We start from the raw sequence: 16912 nt of genomic DNA, 5'->3' as shown, positions 1-16912 counted from the left end.
TGCAAAGCTGCTTTACAACCCACCACCACGTGTTAAAAACCTGAAGCAAGAAGTCTGTTTTTATAGGACCTCAGTATCCATTGTATGAGGTTCATTTGCTCTGTTGTCTGCATGCAGGTCCGCAGCACTTGCAGTCCTGTATAGGGCAGTATATCTGGAGAGTGTGCAGCGTAGCAGCGTAGGGCACACTTCTGCTGTGGCAGCAGCGGTGCTCACTGAGGAGGCTGAGCCCTGGGTGTGCATGAGCCCTGGCTCCAGTCTGGCCTTTACCAGCACCTCTTCCCTGTACTTTGGCAGATGGTGAAACTAAGGCATTGAAGGTGCAGTACCTTGTCCAGGGTCACATAAAGACTAAGTGGCAGAGCCAGAATTCAAGACCCGTCAGTCCATCTCTGGGCTGCACACTCCAGTTCATTTCACTGCACATCTCTCTATACAGAACTAATAAAAGCTGACCACCAAGGATCAACCTGGCTGGCCTCAGAGAGAAACTTTGCAGAGCTTGTTTCTTTCAGACAAAAAGGTCACATCAGAGACTATCCTTTCAAGAAAGAGTGTGATGAGAGAAGATGAGGTGAACGTGGGCTCAGATTTTAGTCCTGAAAGTGGGGAATCCAGTGGTGAAATTTTATGCCTCTCTTTTTGTCACATCATCCCTGGAACTGCCAATGTACTCACTGAAAACAGGATCATGAGTGCCTTTAAATTTAATCATATTGGAGAACAGAATCAGAAAACCCTGAATTTTCTCAGAATACTCATCCTGAAGACTCTGTTCTTTTGGAAGGACCTGAGGTGCCAGAGCCTGAATTAGTTACCTATGCTTCTATAACAAGTTGTCACAAACTTAGTGGCTTAAAACAATAAAAATTTATATTGTCTTGCAGGTGTGAAGGTCAGAAGTCCAACACAGGTCTCATGGACTAAAACAAGGGATTGGCAGGCCTGTATTCCTGCTAGTGCCTCTGAGGGAGAATCTGTCTCTTTGCCTTTTTCCAGCTTCTAGAGACTGCCAGTGTTCCTTGACTTGGGGCTTTCTCACATTACATCTCTTTCTGACCACAGCTAGGAAGGGTTTCTGCTTTCAGGTCTCATGTGATTATATCACACTTGACTAGTGCAAGAAAATCTCCCCATCTGAAGGTCCATAGCCATAGTCACATCTGCCAGGCTCCTTTGTCATGTAAGTAACGTACGCACAAGCTCCAGAGATTAGAACGCGGACATCTTTGGGGAACCATTATTCTGCCCACCAGAGCTGCGTCACTTAACCCCTCTGACCTTGATCCCCTCATCTGTAAAATGGGGTAGTAATAGTGCCTACCTCCTAGAGGATCAGTGAATTAGTGCAAGTGAAGCGTGCAGGGAGTGCACTATAAGAGCTGTTGTTCTTTCTAATCTCTGAGATGGCAGTCAGCAGAGTGGCCTCTTGCTGGGTCACAGCAAATGGCAGAAATCTTGATACTCTTTAATACTGATATTTTCAGGGAGGGAGAAAAATGTTGCTAGAAGAAAATGAGCATTAATTCATGCTACCTGAATATTTTATTCCTGAGAGCTCCGTGATCTCTTGCTATGGTAACTATAGTCATTCTATGAATGACATGGGAATACATGTTTTATTTATCTGAAGTCACAGAGATGGAATTTGCAGAAAAGCCATATGTGATTTTTAGAACTGATAACTACCCCCATTTTCCCAAAATTAATAATCAGTGTGCTTAATAGATTTAGCTAACATGCCCTGCACACAGTGCAGGAAGAGTTTTCTCTCCAGCAGTGAATACCATGGTCCCAAACACTGCTGTGAGCTGGTTGTTATTTTATCACATGAGAAATAGAAGCCTGTGGTTGAGGGGAGAGAAGCCAAGAGGGATATTTCTGTTAACAATTGATGAGCTGTGTAGAGGTTGGGAAACCCAGTGTTTGGATGGCCCCTTTCCAGGAAACAAAGAGATGGAAGTTCAATAGCTTTTGTAGCATAACGTGATTAAATTAAAGTCCTGGCAAATAAGTCCAAAAGGAAAAGTTAAAACAATTGGTTTAATTTACCAGGGAAAAGAAGAGACTAAGGGATGAGTTACTCTTCTATATTTAATGAGAAAGTTTTTAAGTAAGGAAGATAATGGGTCTCCTGCTTGCTGTGACCACAGAGAGGACTAAAGGAAGAAAAAAACTGACCAGCAAAACCTTGAACTAAAATAATAGAGATTTATGTTGATTTAGAGAGGGCTTGTAAGTAAAATGCAGCCCTGAAAGTAGTGAAGTCCCAAACTCTGGTAATTTTTTTTTATTAAGGTGTCATTGATATACAATCTTATATTCAGGTTTCACATGAGAACATTGTGGTTACTATAGTCCCCCTATTATCAAGTCCCCACAACATACCCCATTACAGTCACTGTCCATCAGCATAGTAAGATGCTATAAAATCACTACTTGTCTTCTCTGTGCTATACTGCCTTCCCCGTGCCACCCCCTATGTTATGTGTGCTAATCATATTGCCCCTTATTCTCCTTCTTCCTCCCTTCCCAACCACCCTCCCCAGTCCCTTTCTCTTTGGTAACTGTTAATCGATTCTTGGGTTCTGTGAGTCAGCTGCTGTTTTGTTCCTTCAGTTTTTGCTTTGTTCTTATGCTCCATAGATGAGGAAAATAATTTAGTGCTTGTCTTTCTCCGCCTGGCTTATTTCACTGAGCATAATACCCTCTAGCTCCATCCATGTTGTTGCAAATGGTAGGATTTGTTTTCTTCTTGTGGCTGAATTATATTCCATTGTGTATATGTACCACTTCTTCTTTATCCATTCATCTACTGATGGACACTTACGTTGCTTCCATTTCTTGGCTATTATAAATAGTGCTGTGATAAACATAGGGGTGCATATGTCTTTTTGAATCAGGTATCTTGTTTTCTTTGGGTAAAGTCCAAGGAGTGGAATTTCTGGGTCAAATGGTATTTCTATTTTTAGTTTTTTGAGGAACCTCCGTACTGCTTTTCACAATGGTTGAACTAATTTACATTCCCACCAGCAGTGTAGGTGGGCTCCCCTTTCTCCACATCCTCGCCAACATTTGTTGTTGTTTGTCTTTTGAATGGTGGCCATCCTAACTGGTGTGAGGTGATATTTCATTGCGGTTTTAATTTGCATTTCTCTGATGATCAGCAATGTGAAATATTTTTTCATTTGCCTATTGACCATTTGAATTTCTTCTTTGGAGAAGTGTCTGTTCAGATCCTCTGCCCGTTTTTTAATCGGGTTATTTGCTTTTTGGTTGTTGAGGCGTGTGAGCTCTTTATATATTTTGGATGTCAACTCCTTATTGGATGTCATTTATGAATATATTCTCCCATTCTGTAGGATGCCTTTTTGTTCTACTAATGGTGTCCTTTGCTGTACAGAAGCTTTTTAGTTTGATATAGTCCCACTTGTTCATTTTTGCTTTTGTTTCCCTTGCCTGAGGAGATATGCCAAACTCTGGTAATTTTTAAGAACAATTAGTGGTGGTATTTTTGCTTGTTTGATGTCAGAAAGGTAAACATTCATATTTATGGTTTCAGTCCAGGGATACCATCTCTTTGAAAGAAGAAATTGCTTTGCTTCAGGTTGTCTTAAGGATTTCAAAAAAGAAAAATATTTTAAAACAAAAAAAAATTTGAGAACTCAATATTAAACTATAGTTTTCTTAAGGGGTAGGAAAATTTTAGGCATTCAGTCAGTATTTATTGAGCATTCAGTTTATTAGACATTAGGTCTGTTTTTTGGCAAGTTGTTCATAATAAATTTGAGATGTAATTTACTCGTTAATTCCATAAATACTTTTTGAATGACTGTGTGCCATACACTAGAGGTAGAATAGGGAATAGGACAGATAAGGTCCCTGTTCCTATAGAAGTGATGTGCTAGTGGAGAAGATAGACAAGAAACACATAAATACATGAACAGGAAATATGCCAGATGATGATAAAATGCTGTACAGTAGGTGATGGAGTGGCTCTGTTATATCATAGTGGTCGGAAAGACCTCTTAGAGGAGGTGACATTTATGTTGAGAGGTGAATGACTAGAAGAAGACATTGTGGAAAGATCAAGGAAAAAACATTCCAGGCAGTGTGAACAATTAGTGCAAAGGCCCAAAGGCAGAAGCAATTTGAGGGCTGGAAAGAACTGTGGGAATGAAAAGGCCGTTTATGGCTAGCACAGGTTGGACGGTCTATGAGGTAGCTGTACAAGATGAGGTCTGAGAAGCTGGCTGAGACTTTGTAATCCAGGAGGGAGTTTGGATTTTATTCTTAATGTAATAGAAAACCATAGGAGGTTTAAGCAAAGGAATGACTGGATCTAATTTATATTTGTAGTATATGTATCATCCTGGATGAATCTCATAGACATAATGCAGTGGGGAAAAAGCAAGTGAAAGCAAGTATGAGTCCACTTATATCAAGTCCAAACATATGCAAAAGTGAATGGCATCATTTGGGGACACATAGAAATGTGATAAACTGTAAAGAAAGTGAATGGTAAACAGAATTCAGTGTAGCGGTTCCTGGGGAGGTTGTAGCAGGAGGGGAGCATACTTGAGGAGGGGAACACAAGAGACTCCAGAAGGAACTGCAGGTTCTTTCTCAGCTTGGGTAACGTGCACATGAGTACTTCTCATATTACTGTAAATTCCTTATATGTATATCTTAGATATTCTCTATGAGTGTAATATTTCTTTACCCAAATTGTGTTTTTACATAAATTCTCTGGCTGCTGAAAGGCTGGATCATAGAGGCAAGAGCGGAATCTGAGATGAATTAGAAGCTATTTTCAGTAGTCAGTGGGAAGTGGCGGGAGGGAGGGAAACAGGGGAAGGGCAGAGACTTTGGCTTGGGCAGCAGGGCACGTGGTGACATAATTTCCGGAGGGGGTGAGGCCCAGGAAGAACAGGTGGAAAAGGTAGGCAATCAGGAGTTAAATGTTGCCCACTCTCACATGATATGGCTATTAAACATGCATGTGGAAATATCTAGGAGATAGTTTGAAAAATGAGACTAGAGTTGCAGAGAGGTTAGGACTGGATATCTAGATGTGGGTGTCACTGGCATGTAGGGGGTGTTAGGGCTCCGCGGTGGGATTGCAGAGGCTCCTAATGCTGCTCTCATATACTTATATCCTTAGGGACTCCATCAACTCTCACACAAGAATTATTGCAAAATCAGAAAGAGAAGTGTGGCATTCTAAAGATTTCGTGTAGAATAATTTAGGCCTTTTTTCATCTTTTTCATTTTTAGATTTTAGAAATACTAGCTTTCTGCATTCTCCTGTATTTTCACAAAAGAAAAGGAATGAAGCACATTGTGATTCTGCTAACCCTGGTGGCACTTCTAGGTAAGGTTGTCCTTTGTTCCCTTAGTCTCTGATCTAGCAGTGGTGAGAAAGGAGGTCTGAAGGAAGTTACTTGAGCATTCTATTCCTTTCTCATTGCTTGTACTTTCAACTGTGATCTATAGAAAGAAACTGAGTCTCAGTTATGCAAATTATACTTTGCATGTCCATCACTCTTATCGACATATGTTTAATTCTTTTAAGAATATTTTAAGGATTTTTACTTCATAATTTTATTTGCTCTGACAATTTGAGGATTTTTTTTAGTAAGTAATTGAAAAAAATATTAAAAGAGGAACAAATGAATGACCAACTGAAACTTTCATAATAGGAATTAGTTATTAAAACCTGTCCTGTTTGCATTGTTTTAAAAAACTTTAAAAAATAGCTACTAAGAAACATAAATGTATGCAGTATGATTTTCTGAAATACAACATTTCTTTCATTCATTGTTTACCCACCTATTTCCTTTTTTCCAGAGGCACCTTATAAGATCCAAAAACTGATGCTTAGATAAGCCTACCTCATATTTTTTCATCTCTCCTACGTCCTCACTTCCTCTCTCTCACACACACATACACACACAACATGCACACACACACTTGTATATTTCTGTACTAGGAGATCTCACTGATCATTTGGGAAATTCCCTTTATAAAAATCTATTTATAATTCTCCCTTTGCCTCTTCTTTGCCTGTAAGATGACCCACACATTGTATGTTATTTGCTATGACTTTGTAGATTATACTTATGCCATTGAAGTGCACTGCAGCCCCTAGATTAATGAGATGCTGGAACTTTCATTTTTTGCATCTCATCAACTAATTATCTCCTATGAATTGGAAGATTTGTATTTGTGATAGGTAACTTACAGAAACAAATGTATACCATATTCAGGCATGCTGTTGATCTAAAGAAGAGAAAAACAGCTTTATATTTGTTTCCTTCTAAGTTACCAGATAAGAAGAACAAAAGCAAACAACTAAGAGAGAAAATGAACATTATATAGGAAAATATTGACAATAAAGAAATTTTAAATAGCAAAGTAAAATAATGGAATTAAGATCATGCATATCAGTTATGGTCATAAATGCAAATGAGGTAAGTTTACCTAGTGAAAAAAAGATTTCCAAATTGAATTTCAGGAAACTTCCCAGTCTGGTTTTGAAAAGATTCTGAAATTGGATTCAGTCAATTTGCTCCAGTTCAGCTCTGTAAGAGTTACTAATATAGCACTATTTTGATTGCCATTGTTGGTTGTGAAATATTTTGACTTCACAATAAATTTTGTGTAAAACAAGGTAACTCAGATTGAAAGTAAAAGAAACCAAGTTCAAATCAAAGCAGAAGCATTAAAAGCAACAAAGAATACTGGATTCCCCTCACCCTTTAGTGTTTAGTTGCTGATCCTGGGAAGACTGAGGGTCGGGAGGAGGAGGCACCGAGGCTTGGAGACACTCAGGAGACTTGGGCAGCAGCTGTATTGAGAACTATGTTAACAGAAATATGAGAGGAGCAGGAGACTGCTCTTAGCCCACAAAAGATAAGTAGACAGAAATATATGTAAAGATAGAGGAACTGAATACTTAATTTTGATCCAGCTGCTCTAATATTGAACTCTAAATCCTGAGAAGAGAGAATAACATCTTCTTTCAAGTGCTTATGTAGCATTTACAAAAGTTGTTCATGTAAATGGCCACAAAAAAATCCTTGATAAATACCAGGAAGCTGAAGAGTACAGACCACATTTTCATATCACAGTGAAATAAAAACAGAAAATAATAACAAAATAGAAACCAGTGAATCCTGAGGTTCTGAGGCTAATAGAACAGTGTGTTCAACTACCAGTCTGTTACGATCCCTTTGGGAAACCTGGCTGTTCAGACCACAAGACCGTAACCACATTGTGTTCTAATTTCATTCAAAGTTTAGGAGGGAATCAAGGTCCCTCAAGAGCTAACTTTACAAACGTAAACCATCAAGTAACACACATCTCTGTAGATACTTAAAATTCCTAGATTAGCTAAAATGTCACCATCATTGTAATCTGAAGAAAATATGTCAAAGGACCAGGTCGAGAGACATTTTATGATGAAGAGAAGCCCAGCTGTAAGGGCCTCGGTTCACACTGGGGGTTGTATTTAGAACTTACCACCTGGTCTCCTCTGTTAATTAGGACTTTTAATGGAAAGAAAATGCCTACTTTGGAAGTGTGTCCTGTTACTCTTTGAGTTAAAATATATTTTCAGTTTTTGGAAAATGGAAGGCCTTTTCTGGTTGCCATCACCTATTTTTTAAAACATACTCTTTATATATATAAAATACTTTCTTAAAAGCTACAAAGACTAAAGCTCAGATATATTATGATGAGGTAGATCAACAGCAATAAAGGTAGTATTTCTCTATCATATTGTATTTGACTTACAAGTATTTTGTTTCTTGTAAAAATTATTTTTCAACTTTCTGTAGGGTTCAGCTGAGTTATGGAATTATATGCATCACCAATTTCAAGGGACATAATATGAAAAGAAAACACTATTTTCTCCCTGTAGAAAATGTTTCCAGAAAATGCTTCATTGCTTTCATATTGACATAACTTTATCAAGTCACTTTTTCTTCATTGCTCCTTGGAACCTATGAAAAATTTGTTCTCATAAGAATAGGTTCTTATTTAGCATAAAAAATAAATAGACATTGCTTATGAAAATCTCAGATTTATGGCTGGCTCTGAGAAATAAATACTCAGCTCTGATCCTGCTTCCTATTAGCATCTTTGTCAAAAAATATTTTTAATGAATCTCCTAGGCATTTACTAAGAAAAGGGCTCATACATAGAGTTAGTACAACTCTTAGTAAACTCACGGAGTGGCTTGCTTTCCACTTTCCAGTCTTCTCATCTATTTGGCTTTAAAATTTTTCAGTATACTTTAATAGTTATTTTACCATTAATGTTACATAGACAATCTGACTTTTCTTATCTCCTTCCTTCATTGTTTCCTCCTTTCCCATCTACTTGTAATTGTACCCTCTGCAGTCTATTTTTTCCTTTCAACATAGAAAATAAGCATCTTGCTCCAAAGATAAAAAGCACACAGGCATACAGCAGCTCTTTAGCTGATTTAAGCAGATTGGAAGTTCAGTACAACCTGAGCAACAGGACTGCCGCTTGGCTAGTATCAAATCCTATCCTGCACCTCTCACAATAGTCCTCCTCCTTAACCCATAATTGGGGCATATACTACTCTACCGTGTAAACTTAAGGTATTTATTTGTAATTCTATCTCAAGTATGTATTTTCTTTGTGTTTTTGTTTTCTTTTTCAGCCTCATTGACTGTTATTTCAGGAAAAGCCGTCTCAGGCATGATCACGTTTTCTGTGACGGATAAAATGCAACTAACTTATCCCATCTTCTATATCATGTTTATCGTCATGATAGCATCTTGTGTTTTCCAAGTCAAGTAAGTTAGCTTCTGCATAATCACTAATCTTTCAACATTCCTGTGCTTCTCTGAGCATTAATCTTTATTGCCTTCAGATGATAATTAAAATTAGATGTAACTGATTTCTAAGGGCGAAGGGTCTACAGCTTATCCTCAGCTAGCATGCCTAGCTTTATCTTTTGCATCCAATTTTTCTAAGCATTTCCCTCACATCTTGTGAGTTCTAAAGTGCGGCCATAATCCAGCTAAGTGCACTTTGATACTTTCCTGATGCTCTTCTGCTTGTAATTAATATCCATCATACGCAGGTTGTCATTAGCAATAAATCAAAGGGGCAGGTCTACATTCAGGATTTCTAAATATAGGAAATACGTGAACCCTTCACCTTCATTTCTTAGCTCATACTCATTAATTGCCCGGGGATGGACAAAACCAGACGTTTGGCCGGGAGGGAAATCCTTTCCCCAGAACTTTGCATCTTAGCCAGAATTTTCTTTGAACCCATGGGATTGCAGAATGATTGTTTTATGTTTCTCTTGGGGCCTCATAGTGGTGACATGGAACATATTTAATTTCTGGTCTTCTCTCCCCCCACTTCCATCTGCTCCAATCACTTCCCCTTCATTCCACACCATGGTTATGCCTTTTCTTCCTAGGCTCTCTTGAGTCAACCAGAAAGTTTTCTGTTTACCCCAAATGCTATAAAAAAGCACCATCTGAGTGCCAGCTAGGAAATCAAAGCCCAAACTCAGGAAGAGAGTAGTTCCTTCCATACGTGCTAGAAGTAAAGGCTAATTGTTACAGGCTGGACACAGGCTGTGTTACCAGAGTATAGAGAATTACTGGAGAAACCCAATGTTTGTCCCTGTTTCATTTATCATTTCCTTGTATGACTGAGTGTGTTTCTGATACCTGAATCTTGCTGTTGTATTTCATCTCTCTTTCTCCTTCTGCACTGATTAGTACTGCTGTAATATCTTCTGGAAGTTAGTGATTAGCATCATCATTTTTAAACCATTCTTTAATGAATTTAAAAGGCAGATACAATTGAAGGTAAACCGCATTCCTATCACCCTTCAGTCCCTGTGTCTTTCACCCTAGAGCTGTGTGAACACACTGCAACTAAAGAACTGGCTGCCCATTAAAACTACCTGAGGAGGTTTATTTGTCCATGTGTACGGACATATATGTATACATGCACATATCTATGCACCTGCATATACACACAAAGGTGCACCTGGGCTCTACTCACAAGAAACCATATTTTGCAGCTGCCTAGAATTTTTTTCAATTGTTTAGAATAGGACCTAAGCATTAGTGCTTTTTTAAAGTGCCCAGGTGATGTCAGTGGAATGCCCTGTTTTAGAAAAAGGTTCTGTGTCTGGCTGGGCAGCACAGTACAGTTGTGTGGCTCTGAATCATGTTGGTGGCCAAAGTAAGAAGCTGAGCTCCCACATGTGCTCTGCAGCTGGTGTACTGAGCATTGTTTTTGAAACGTTAAACATTCCTTTATGTCTCCATCTTCTTTCTTGGCACGTGGCATGTCAATGGATAGCTATACTATTCCCCAGATATGATATTTAACAGATTCTGGGGTCTATCCTAATGAATCAGCCCCAGTGTGATACTGGTCCAGCAGCTTGAATTGCTTCCAACTCAAACTATTGTGGCCTCAGAATATGATTAATTGCTTTTCATTGTTACTGCTGTTGGTTTAAACAGACCATAAAACCTGACATCTGATCTCATACATCAGATGCATATAAGCTATGATGGCTGATTGGAAATGCCCTTTTACCGCACTTCCTTTCCCTTTGTAGTTGTAGCTAAAGAACATGCATTTCTTGATGTTATTGGTAACTTATTGCTGAGCGTCCCAAAAGCCAGAGCTTCAGTAGTGCCTTCTGCTCTAGGTTCCTGAATCAAGCCACGAAACTCTACAATACAACGACGGTGGTGCCAGTGAACCACATATTCTTTACAACCAGTGCCATTATTGCAGGTGAGTTTTGGCTTTCTAAACTTAGGTGATTCTACCTCACACAAAAGCATTCTCTCAGAGTAAATGAGAAAATCAAGGAAACTTTAGGTTATAAGGAACTGTGTAGCCTCCAGCCAGTGTCTGAATTTCTCCCATAACATCCGCTAGGACAAGTATTCTACTCTGTGTGAAGCTCCCCAGTGCTCTCTCTCTCCCGAGACAACTGAGTCCCACTTTGGGTCATGCTGAGTATTTGGAGCACTAGATTTATTAGGAAGTATTTCCTCATATTGGGGCTGAAATTAGCTTCCTATGAATTCAAGACACTCACCTTCATTCTGCTTTCCAGCCTGTTCTCCTTGCCAGCCCTTTTGACGATCAAAGCAGCTAACAGGTCCTCTTGGTCTTGTCTCTGGACAAACACCCACAGTTCCACTAACTTCTCCCTCCCTGCCCTTTGCCACCTTCATCAGAAAGCAGGATCTAAAATTGAAACCAGTGTTCCAGGGAAAGCCAGACACCATTACCTTTGCTATTCTGACCTCTTTTTACTATTGCAGTTCTTTCATATTTACAGACAATTTTTTTTATATATTAGATACAATAGTTTTTAAAAAGAAGTATGAATTTGAAACCTGGTCTAAAACAAAATATAGTAGATTCAGGTATTTCCTTCCCAAGCTTGATATGGTATTCCCTTGTATTGGCTCAAGGATGTATTTTCTACCTTCTTGTATTGGGAGTTTATTTCCCATTGCAAAGTTTATGTATTTTGGAGGTAATTAGGGATTTATCTGTTTCCTAACTGGCACATCTTTTTTATTTCATGGCAAACATTGTGACTGCCAGTGAGCAATTTTTAAAAGTAACTATTGCATTTTCTGTTTTCTGAAATTGAAACTTTTAAAGAGAAAGATTATATCCCAAAGCATGTTTTTTTTTTTTTTAGCACTTTAAGCTTGTTGCCAAAAGAAAGTAAGGAAAGATTGAACATTTGTGTGCCCTAGAATTACTGGAAAGGAAAAAGAACAAGGCCATATAAGAGCTGTAGGCATTGCATACAGCCTAATAGTTAATATTAATGTGCTAAGGACAGGGAGAGTGAGTAGTTCCCCTGAAAAGAAGGTTTTGCAGGAGGACCAACAGGGCTGGATCACAGTGCTCAGCACTGAGTAGTTGATGGTCAGGGAGGCCTGAACTTCCTGAGGATGATAACAGTTCATCTAATGTTACTGAAGTGTGGAACAGAGCTGAAGCTTCTTGACTTACTTCTCTTTGCCTCTATTAAAAAGTATAGCTTAAAATGTGATACCATATTTTGCCTACTAAATTAGTAAAGGTTTTGTTTTGTTCTTTTTATTGCAATAACCATTGTTGACAAGCTGCAGTCCTGCAGGCACTCTCAGGAGTCGGGTGGCATGGTACCACCCTCCCAGAACTGAGTTTCATAGTTTTTATCAAGAACCTCAAAAATGTTTCTACTCTTTGATCCTAGAACTCCATGACAAAAAAGCAAACAACACAATTTTAAAAATGGGCAAAGGACTTGAGTAGACATTTTTCCAAAGATGACATACAAACAGCCAATAAACACATGAAAATCACTTATCATCACTAATCATTACGAAAATGCAAATCAAATCACAAAAGATACCACCTTACACCCATTAGGCTGGCTACATCACTAGGAAACAAACAGAAAATTACAAGTGTTGGTGAAAACATGGAAAAATTGGAACCCTGTGCACTGTTGGTGGGACTGTAAAATGGGATAGCCACTGTGAAAAACATGGTATCAGTTCCTCAAAAAATCAACCATAAATCTGTATGATCTGGCAATTCCACCTCTGGGTCTATGTCCAGAAAACTGAAAGCAGGGACTCAAACTGATGTTTATATGTCTCAGTTCATAGCAGCATTATTCACTATTGCCAAAAGGTAGAAGCAACCCAAATGTCCATTGACAGATGAATAGATAAAGAAAATGTGGTATATCATACAATTAAGTATTATTCAGCCTTAAAAAGGAAGGAAATTCAGACACATGGTACAACATGGGTAAGCCTGGGACATTATGCTAAGGGAAATAAGCCCGTCACAAAGAGATAGCTACTGTATGATTCCACTTACATAAGGTATCTGCAGTAGTCAAACCAAAAGAAAGGGAAGGCAAATGGTGATTTCCTGGGGCTGAGGGTGGAGGAAATGGGGAGTTGTTGTTTAATGGGTATATTTGCAAGATGAGAAGTTCATGAGATTGGTTGCACAACAATGTAACTATACTTACTATAACCGAACTATAAGCTTAAAAATGGTTAGGTTGGTAAATTTTATGTTATATGTATTTTATTACAATTCTAAAGCAAGAAAATGTTTCCATCCTTTAAAACAAATTCCTCTTAAAATGACAACAAAAAATTCTGAAATACTGGGGAAAAAAATGTACAAAAAAGTTTATTACTACTTTACTAAAGCAAAAAAAATTCAGAGTAACTTAAAATGCTCTTAAAAATGCACATTATGGTACATTAGCTTAGAATAACATTAAAACATTAAAATTATTATGAGGAAGTGTGTAATAACATGCAAAAATGCTTCAGAGATGTTCATTCAACAAAGATTCAATAGCATCAGATGTGGCTCCTTTCTATAAGTTTACTCTCCAGGAAAGGAGATGGGCTTCAGACTGAGAAAACCTCCTGAGAAGAGACTGTCTTGTCTATCATGGTATCTGTAGCACAAAAGCTAACATACAGAACTCTCAGCGAATGTTTGTCAACCAGCTAGCAAAGCTACCACCACCCACACAAAAATGTAATTCTAAGTGATGTATAAAAACTCTATGAAGGCTTTGGGACCTCAGACCAAGAAGAAATCATTGAGACCAAGAAATGGAGAAGACAGTCTCCTCAGAGTAAAGGATGTATCCATGTTTTCCTTCACCCAAAAAAGAACAACAGAAGAAAGAAATGGGAGAGGAGACTGGCAATGAGAATGGAGCTGAGGTAGCACATCACTGCTACAGTGTCCTCCAGCGCCTGAGGGAGCGTGTGGCCACACCAGCAGACCACAGGGCCTTGCCAAGAGTAACAGCACGGACAACAGCTGGCCTGAAGTGCACATGCTATGTCAGAAGCCCCAGGGTCCGCCCAGCCTCTCAGGTCAGGCTTACTGACCCCTGGCCTAAAACCGTAGGTGGGACATGTCATGAAAGTTTTGTTTCCTTGCATGTTCCAGTTGGACAAATCCTGGGCTGGATAAGACATTTCTGTTTGTAAAAGTGATGTCAGTTGTGTTGATTTTATAATAATGATACTCCTTTGGGAATCATGTTCTTTTTGGAAATCTATGTTCTTTTTGAAATCATTGAAAATGTAAATATGGCATGCAACTAACATTTTAAACTAAGCTACTGAAGTGCATTTTAAGGGTAACCATACTTAGAAAAAATAATGTATTAACAGAATTTGAAAAACAAGGTGTACCTATTATAAATATTCTTATGCTACAATTAATTTGTCTTCTATTCCTGTTATAGGTATCATATTTTATCAGGAATTCCTTGGAGCAGCTTTTCTCACTGTATTTATCTATCTTTTTGGGTGAGTAACTGTTTCAGAGGTGAAGTATATGAAATCCTGTTACTTTTATGTAGGGCCTTTTGACACTGTACCTGAGGAATAGAAAATTGGAAAATAATATAAGAAACATAAGTTCCCTGAGCTCCTACAATAAATCTATTTTTCAATTTAACACCATACGTGGAACTCAGTGTCTTTGACCTTGTGATTTAGGTATCTCTCTGCAGGTTCTGAACACTGGGGATTTTCAGTTCCAGCCAAAGTCAAGATAAATCCACTGGCCTCTGTAGCTTCTCCACAGCCCTTTCATACTGGATTAGACCCACCCACCTTGCATTAGGGAACCCTTGCATTAGATCTCAGTCAGGGAGCCACAGATGCCTTTGGGATCACCTAGAATAAAAGGCCAAGATCTATTAGCTTTGGGCCTAATAACATCAGATTGGTAGCATCCCTTTTTTATATCTGGGTACCTAGCTTTTTTAACCCTTCCGGAAGATTTGGTGAGCATCATTGCATTTTTGCAAACAGAGAGCAGACCTTTGACAGAATATCTCCAATGTACAGGATCGTCTGTTGGTTCCTAACTGGCTCAGCTGCTGCTTAAGCTGGTGTTCCCCATGCTGATTGTTACGTGAACTTGAGCCTGAGCTGTTTTCGATGTAGAAAAACATCTGTCTTGAAAATTCAATTTCATAAGATAGTTGGGTGAGGCTGAACTTCTGGGGTCTGGAAATTATGACTATTCTTATGGCCAAGGACAACTAAATTTCTTAGAAAAGTAAAGAATAAGTTACTGTTTTGGTTGTGTTGTATGCCAATAATGGACCTGGACATGCGTGGATAGCAAATGAGACCTAGCTTCTACCCAAAGGGTTTAGAGCCTAAATTAGCCTCCAGATGGTAAAAACTTGGGGCAGAGATTTGTTGGAAGCTGCCTAGGTCTTGGTTCTGGGGACAAATATTATTTGCTGCAGCAATTAAGACAAGTTCTAGGCAACTGACCATGAGAAACAGGAAGAACAAAACCAATGAGATTTATGTCATCATGTAGAATATGGAGCTCAGTTATTTAATGCCATGAGCTGTTTCAGTGTTCTTGTGTTCCTTATTAATATTACTCTTACAGGTGTTTTCTGTCATTCCTTGGTGTGTTTTTGGTCACAAGAAGTCGAGAAAAGAAACATCTGCCACAGTCGTACATTGATTTTGGAAATATTCCTGGTAAAACTGTAAATTCTTTAATTTATAATAGAAAATTTGATCCTTAAAAATTAGTAAGGGCTGGTATCCTTTGGGGTATGAAATTAATATACAACATAGTTCTCATCCTTAAAAAATATACATTTAATGAAACCAACGGTGATGTTTTAACTGTAAATGTTAATAATCATTTATTGAATGTCAGTTTTGCACAGAATACTGGGGATATAAGAAAACTGGCCTTGTTTTCTTCATTTGGGTGATGTTGCAAGTTTCCTTTTTGAGCTTCCTTAAGCTGGGAAAGGAGCAGGCAATGCAGACTGCGGGGAGAGCCGGGAGGGAAGCACCTGAGGCCGGCGGGCTAGGCCGCAGGGGCACACGGGTCCTGGGGAGGCCGAGGTGCCCATGCTCTGTGGGCCGGGCGGGACATTCTCCACGGCCACCTGAGCATGAGGAATGTCTTCCCTTCCCACTTCCCTCATTCATCCTGATCTGCTGAACATGCTTTGTCTGTCCAGTTCCCCACTCGCACTGAGAAATAACTCACTTTAGTCATGCAGACATCAGAAGACAACGATATCCAGAACACAGGAAACAGTCTGCCATGTCCTCACCTCCTCTCCTGCCCACCCATGCCCAACAGTCTCAGCTGTGCTAGGGACTTGGCGTGGCCTCTGGGTTTCTAGACAAAACTAGTGGTGTTCTCAAAGATCCCTCCACCATTCTGTTAAGACCGACCCTTTGAAGCAAGACCATTACAACCTTGTCCCCGCAACTGAGTATATGGCCCTCAGAATTCTGTGTTCTCTGTCCCATTTGAACTATCTTACCAGCTAAGAGCGTTCAATTGGCGTTCATGGCAGAGATGTGCATCGTAGGTGACTTGTGTGGTTAGAAGTTCTTTGGTAGGAAATAAAGTTTACTTTTACCTTTAACTCTACTTTTTACCTCACAAAGCCCCATACATAGGATCAATACCAGCTTTAGAAGCCACTGTGAAAGACTATTTTCCTATGTTGTTATATGCAGTAGACTAAGCGTGGAGAAGACAGAGCACTAGGGAGACAGGTCTGTTTGTGGCAGCCTGCCCCGTGCTCATCTCCTAGCTGCTCCTCCCTGGTTTCCATGCCGGCATCATGGGTCCTGGGGGTAGGCAGGTAGTGCTCTCACGTGGACGGCGCACGCTCATGTATGAAGGGCATGGGGTTCCATGGGTCTTTTCTTCCGTGACATTTATCTCTTTTGTTTAGAGGGAGACTGCATAGTATGAGAAAAGGGGAAAAAAACGTGGCCTAGATAGGGGATGAATTATGGAAGAGTTATTCTTGTGCAAG

The 16912-nt window shown here is 39.2% G+C and overlaps 1 protein-coding gene across 14 annotated transcripts in view; it reads left to right on the top strand.

The window, feature by feature from the left end:
* NIPAL2 (NIPA like domain containing 2) overlaps positions 1-16912 on the top strand; it is a 67461-nt gene that overhangs the window by 48895 nt on the left and 1654 nt on the right. For 8 of the 14 annotated variants that reach the window (XM_036995594.2, XM_073229865.1, XM_073229864.1 and 5 more), the window contains 6 exons: positions 5278-5374; positions 8696-8831; positions 10727-10815; positions 13747-13955; positions 14333-14396; positions 15505-15599. In XM_036995594.2, coding sequence (XP_036851489.2) covers positions 5278-5374; positions 8696-8831; positions 10727-10815; positions 13747-13955; positions 14333-14396; positions 15505-15599 — 690 coding nt within the window. The remainder of the gene's footprint in view (positions 1-5277; positions 5375-8695; positions 8832-10726; positions 10816-13746; positions 13956-14332; positions 14397-15504; positions 15600-16912) is intronic. The other 6 variants (XM_073229868.1, XM_073229866.1, XM_036995592.2 and 3 more) reach the window with 5 other exon arrangements.

This window comes from Manis javanica, chromosome 2 (assembly GCF_040802235.1).
Source record: "Manis javanica isolate MJ-LG chromosome 2, MJ_LKY, whole genome shotgun sequence".
Lineage (NCBI taxonomy): Eukaryota > Metazoa > Chordata > Mammalia > Pholidota > Manidae > Manis > Manis javanica.
This window is presented reverse-complemented; position numbering and strand designations above follow the sequence as displayed.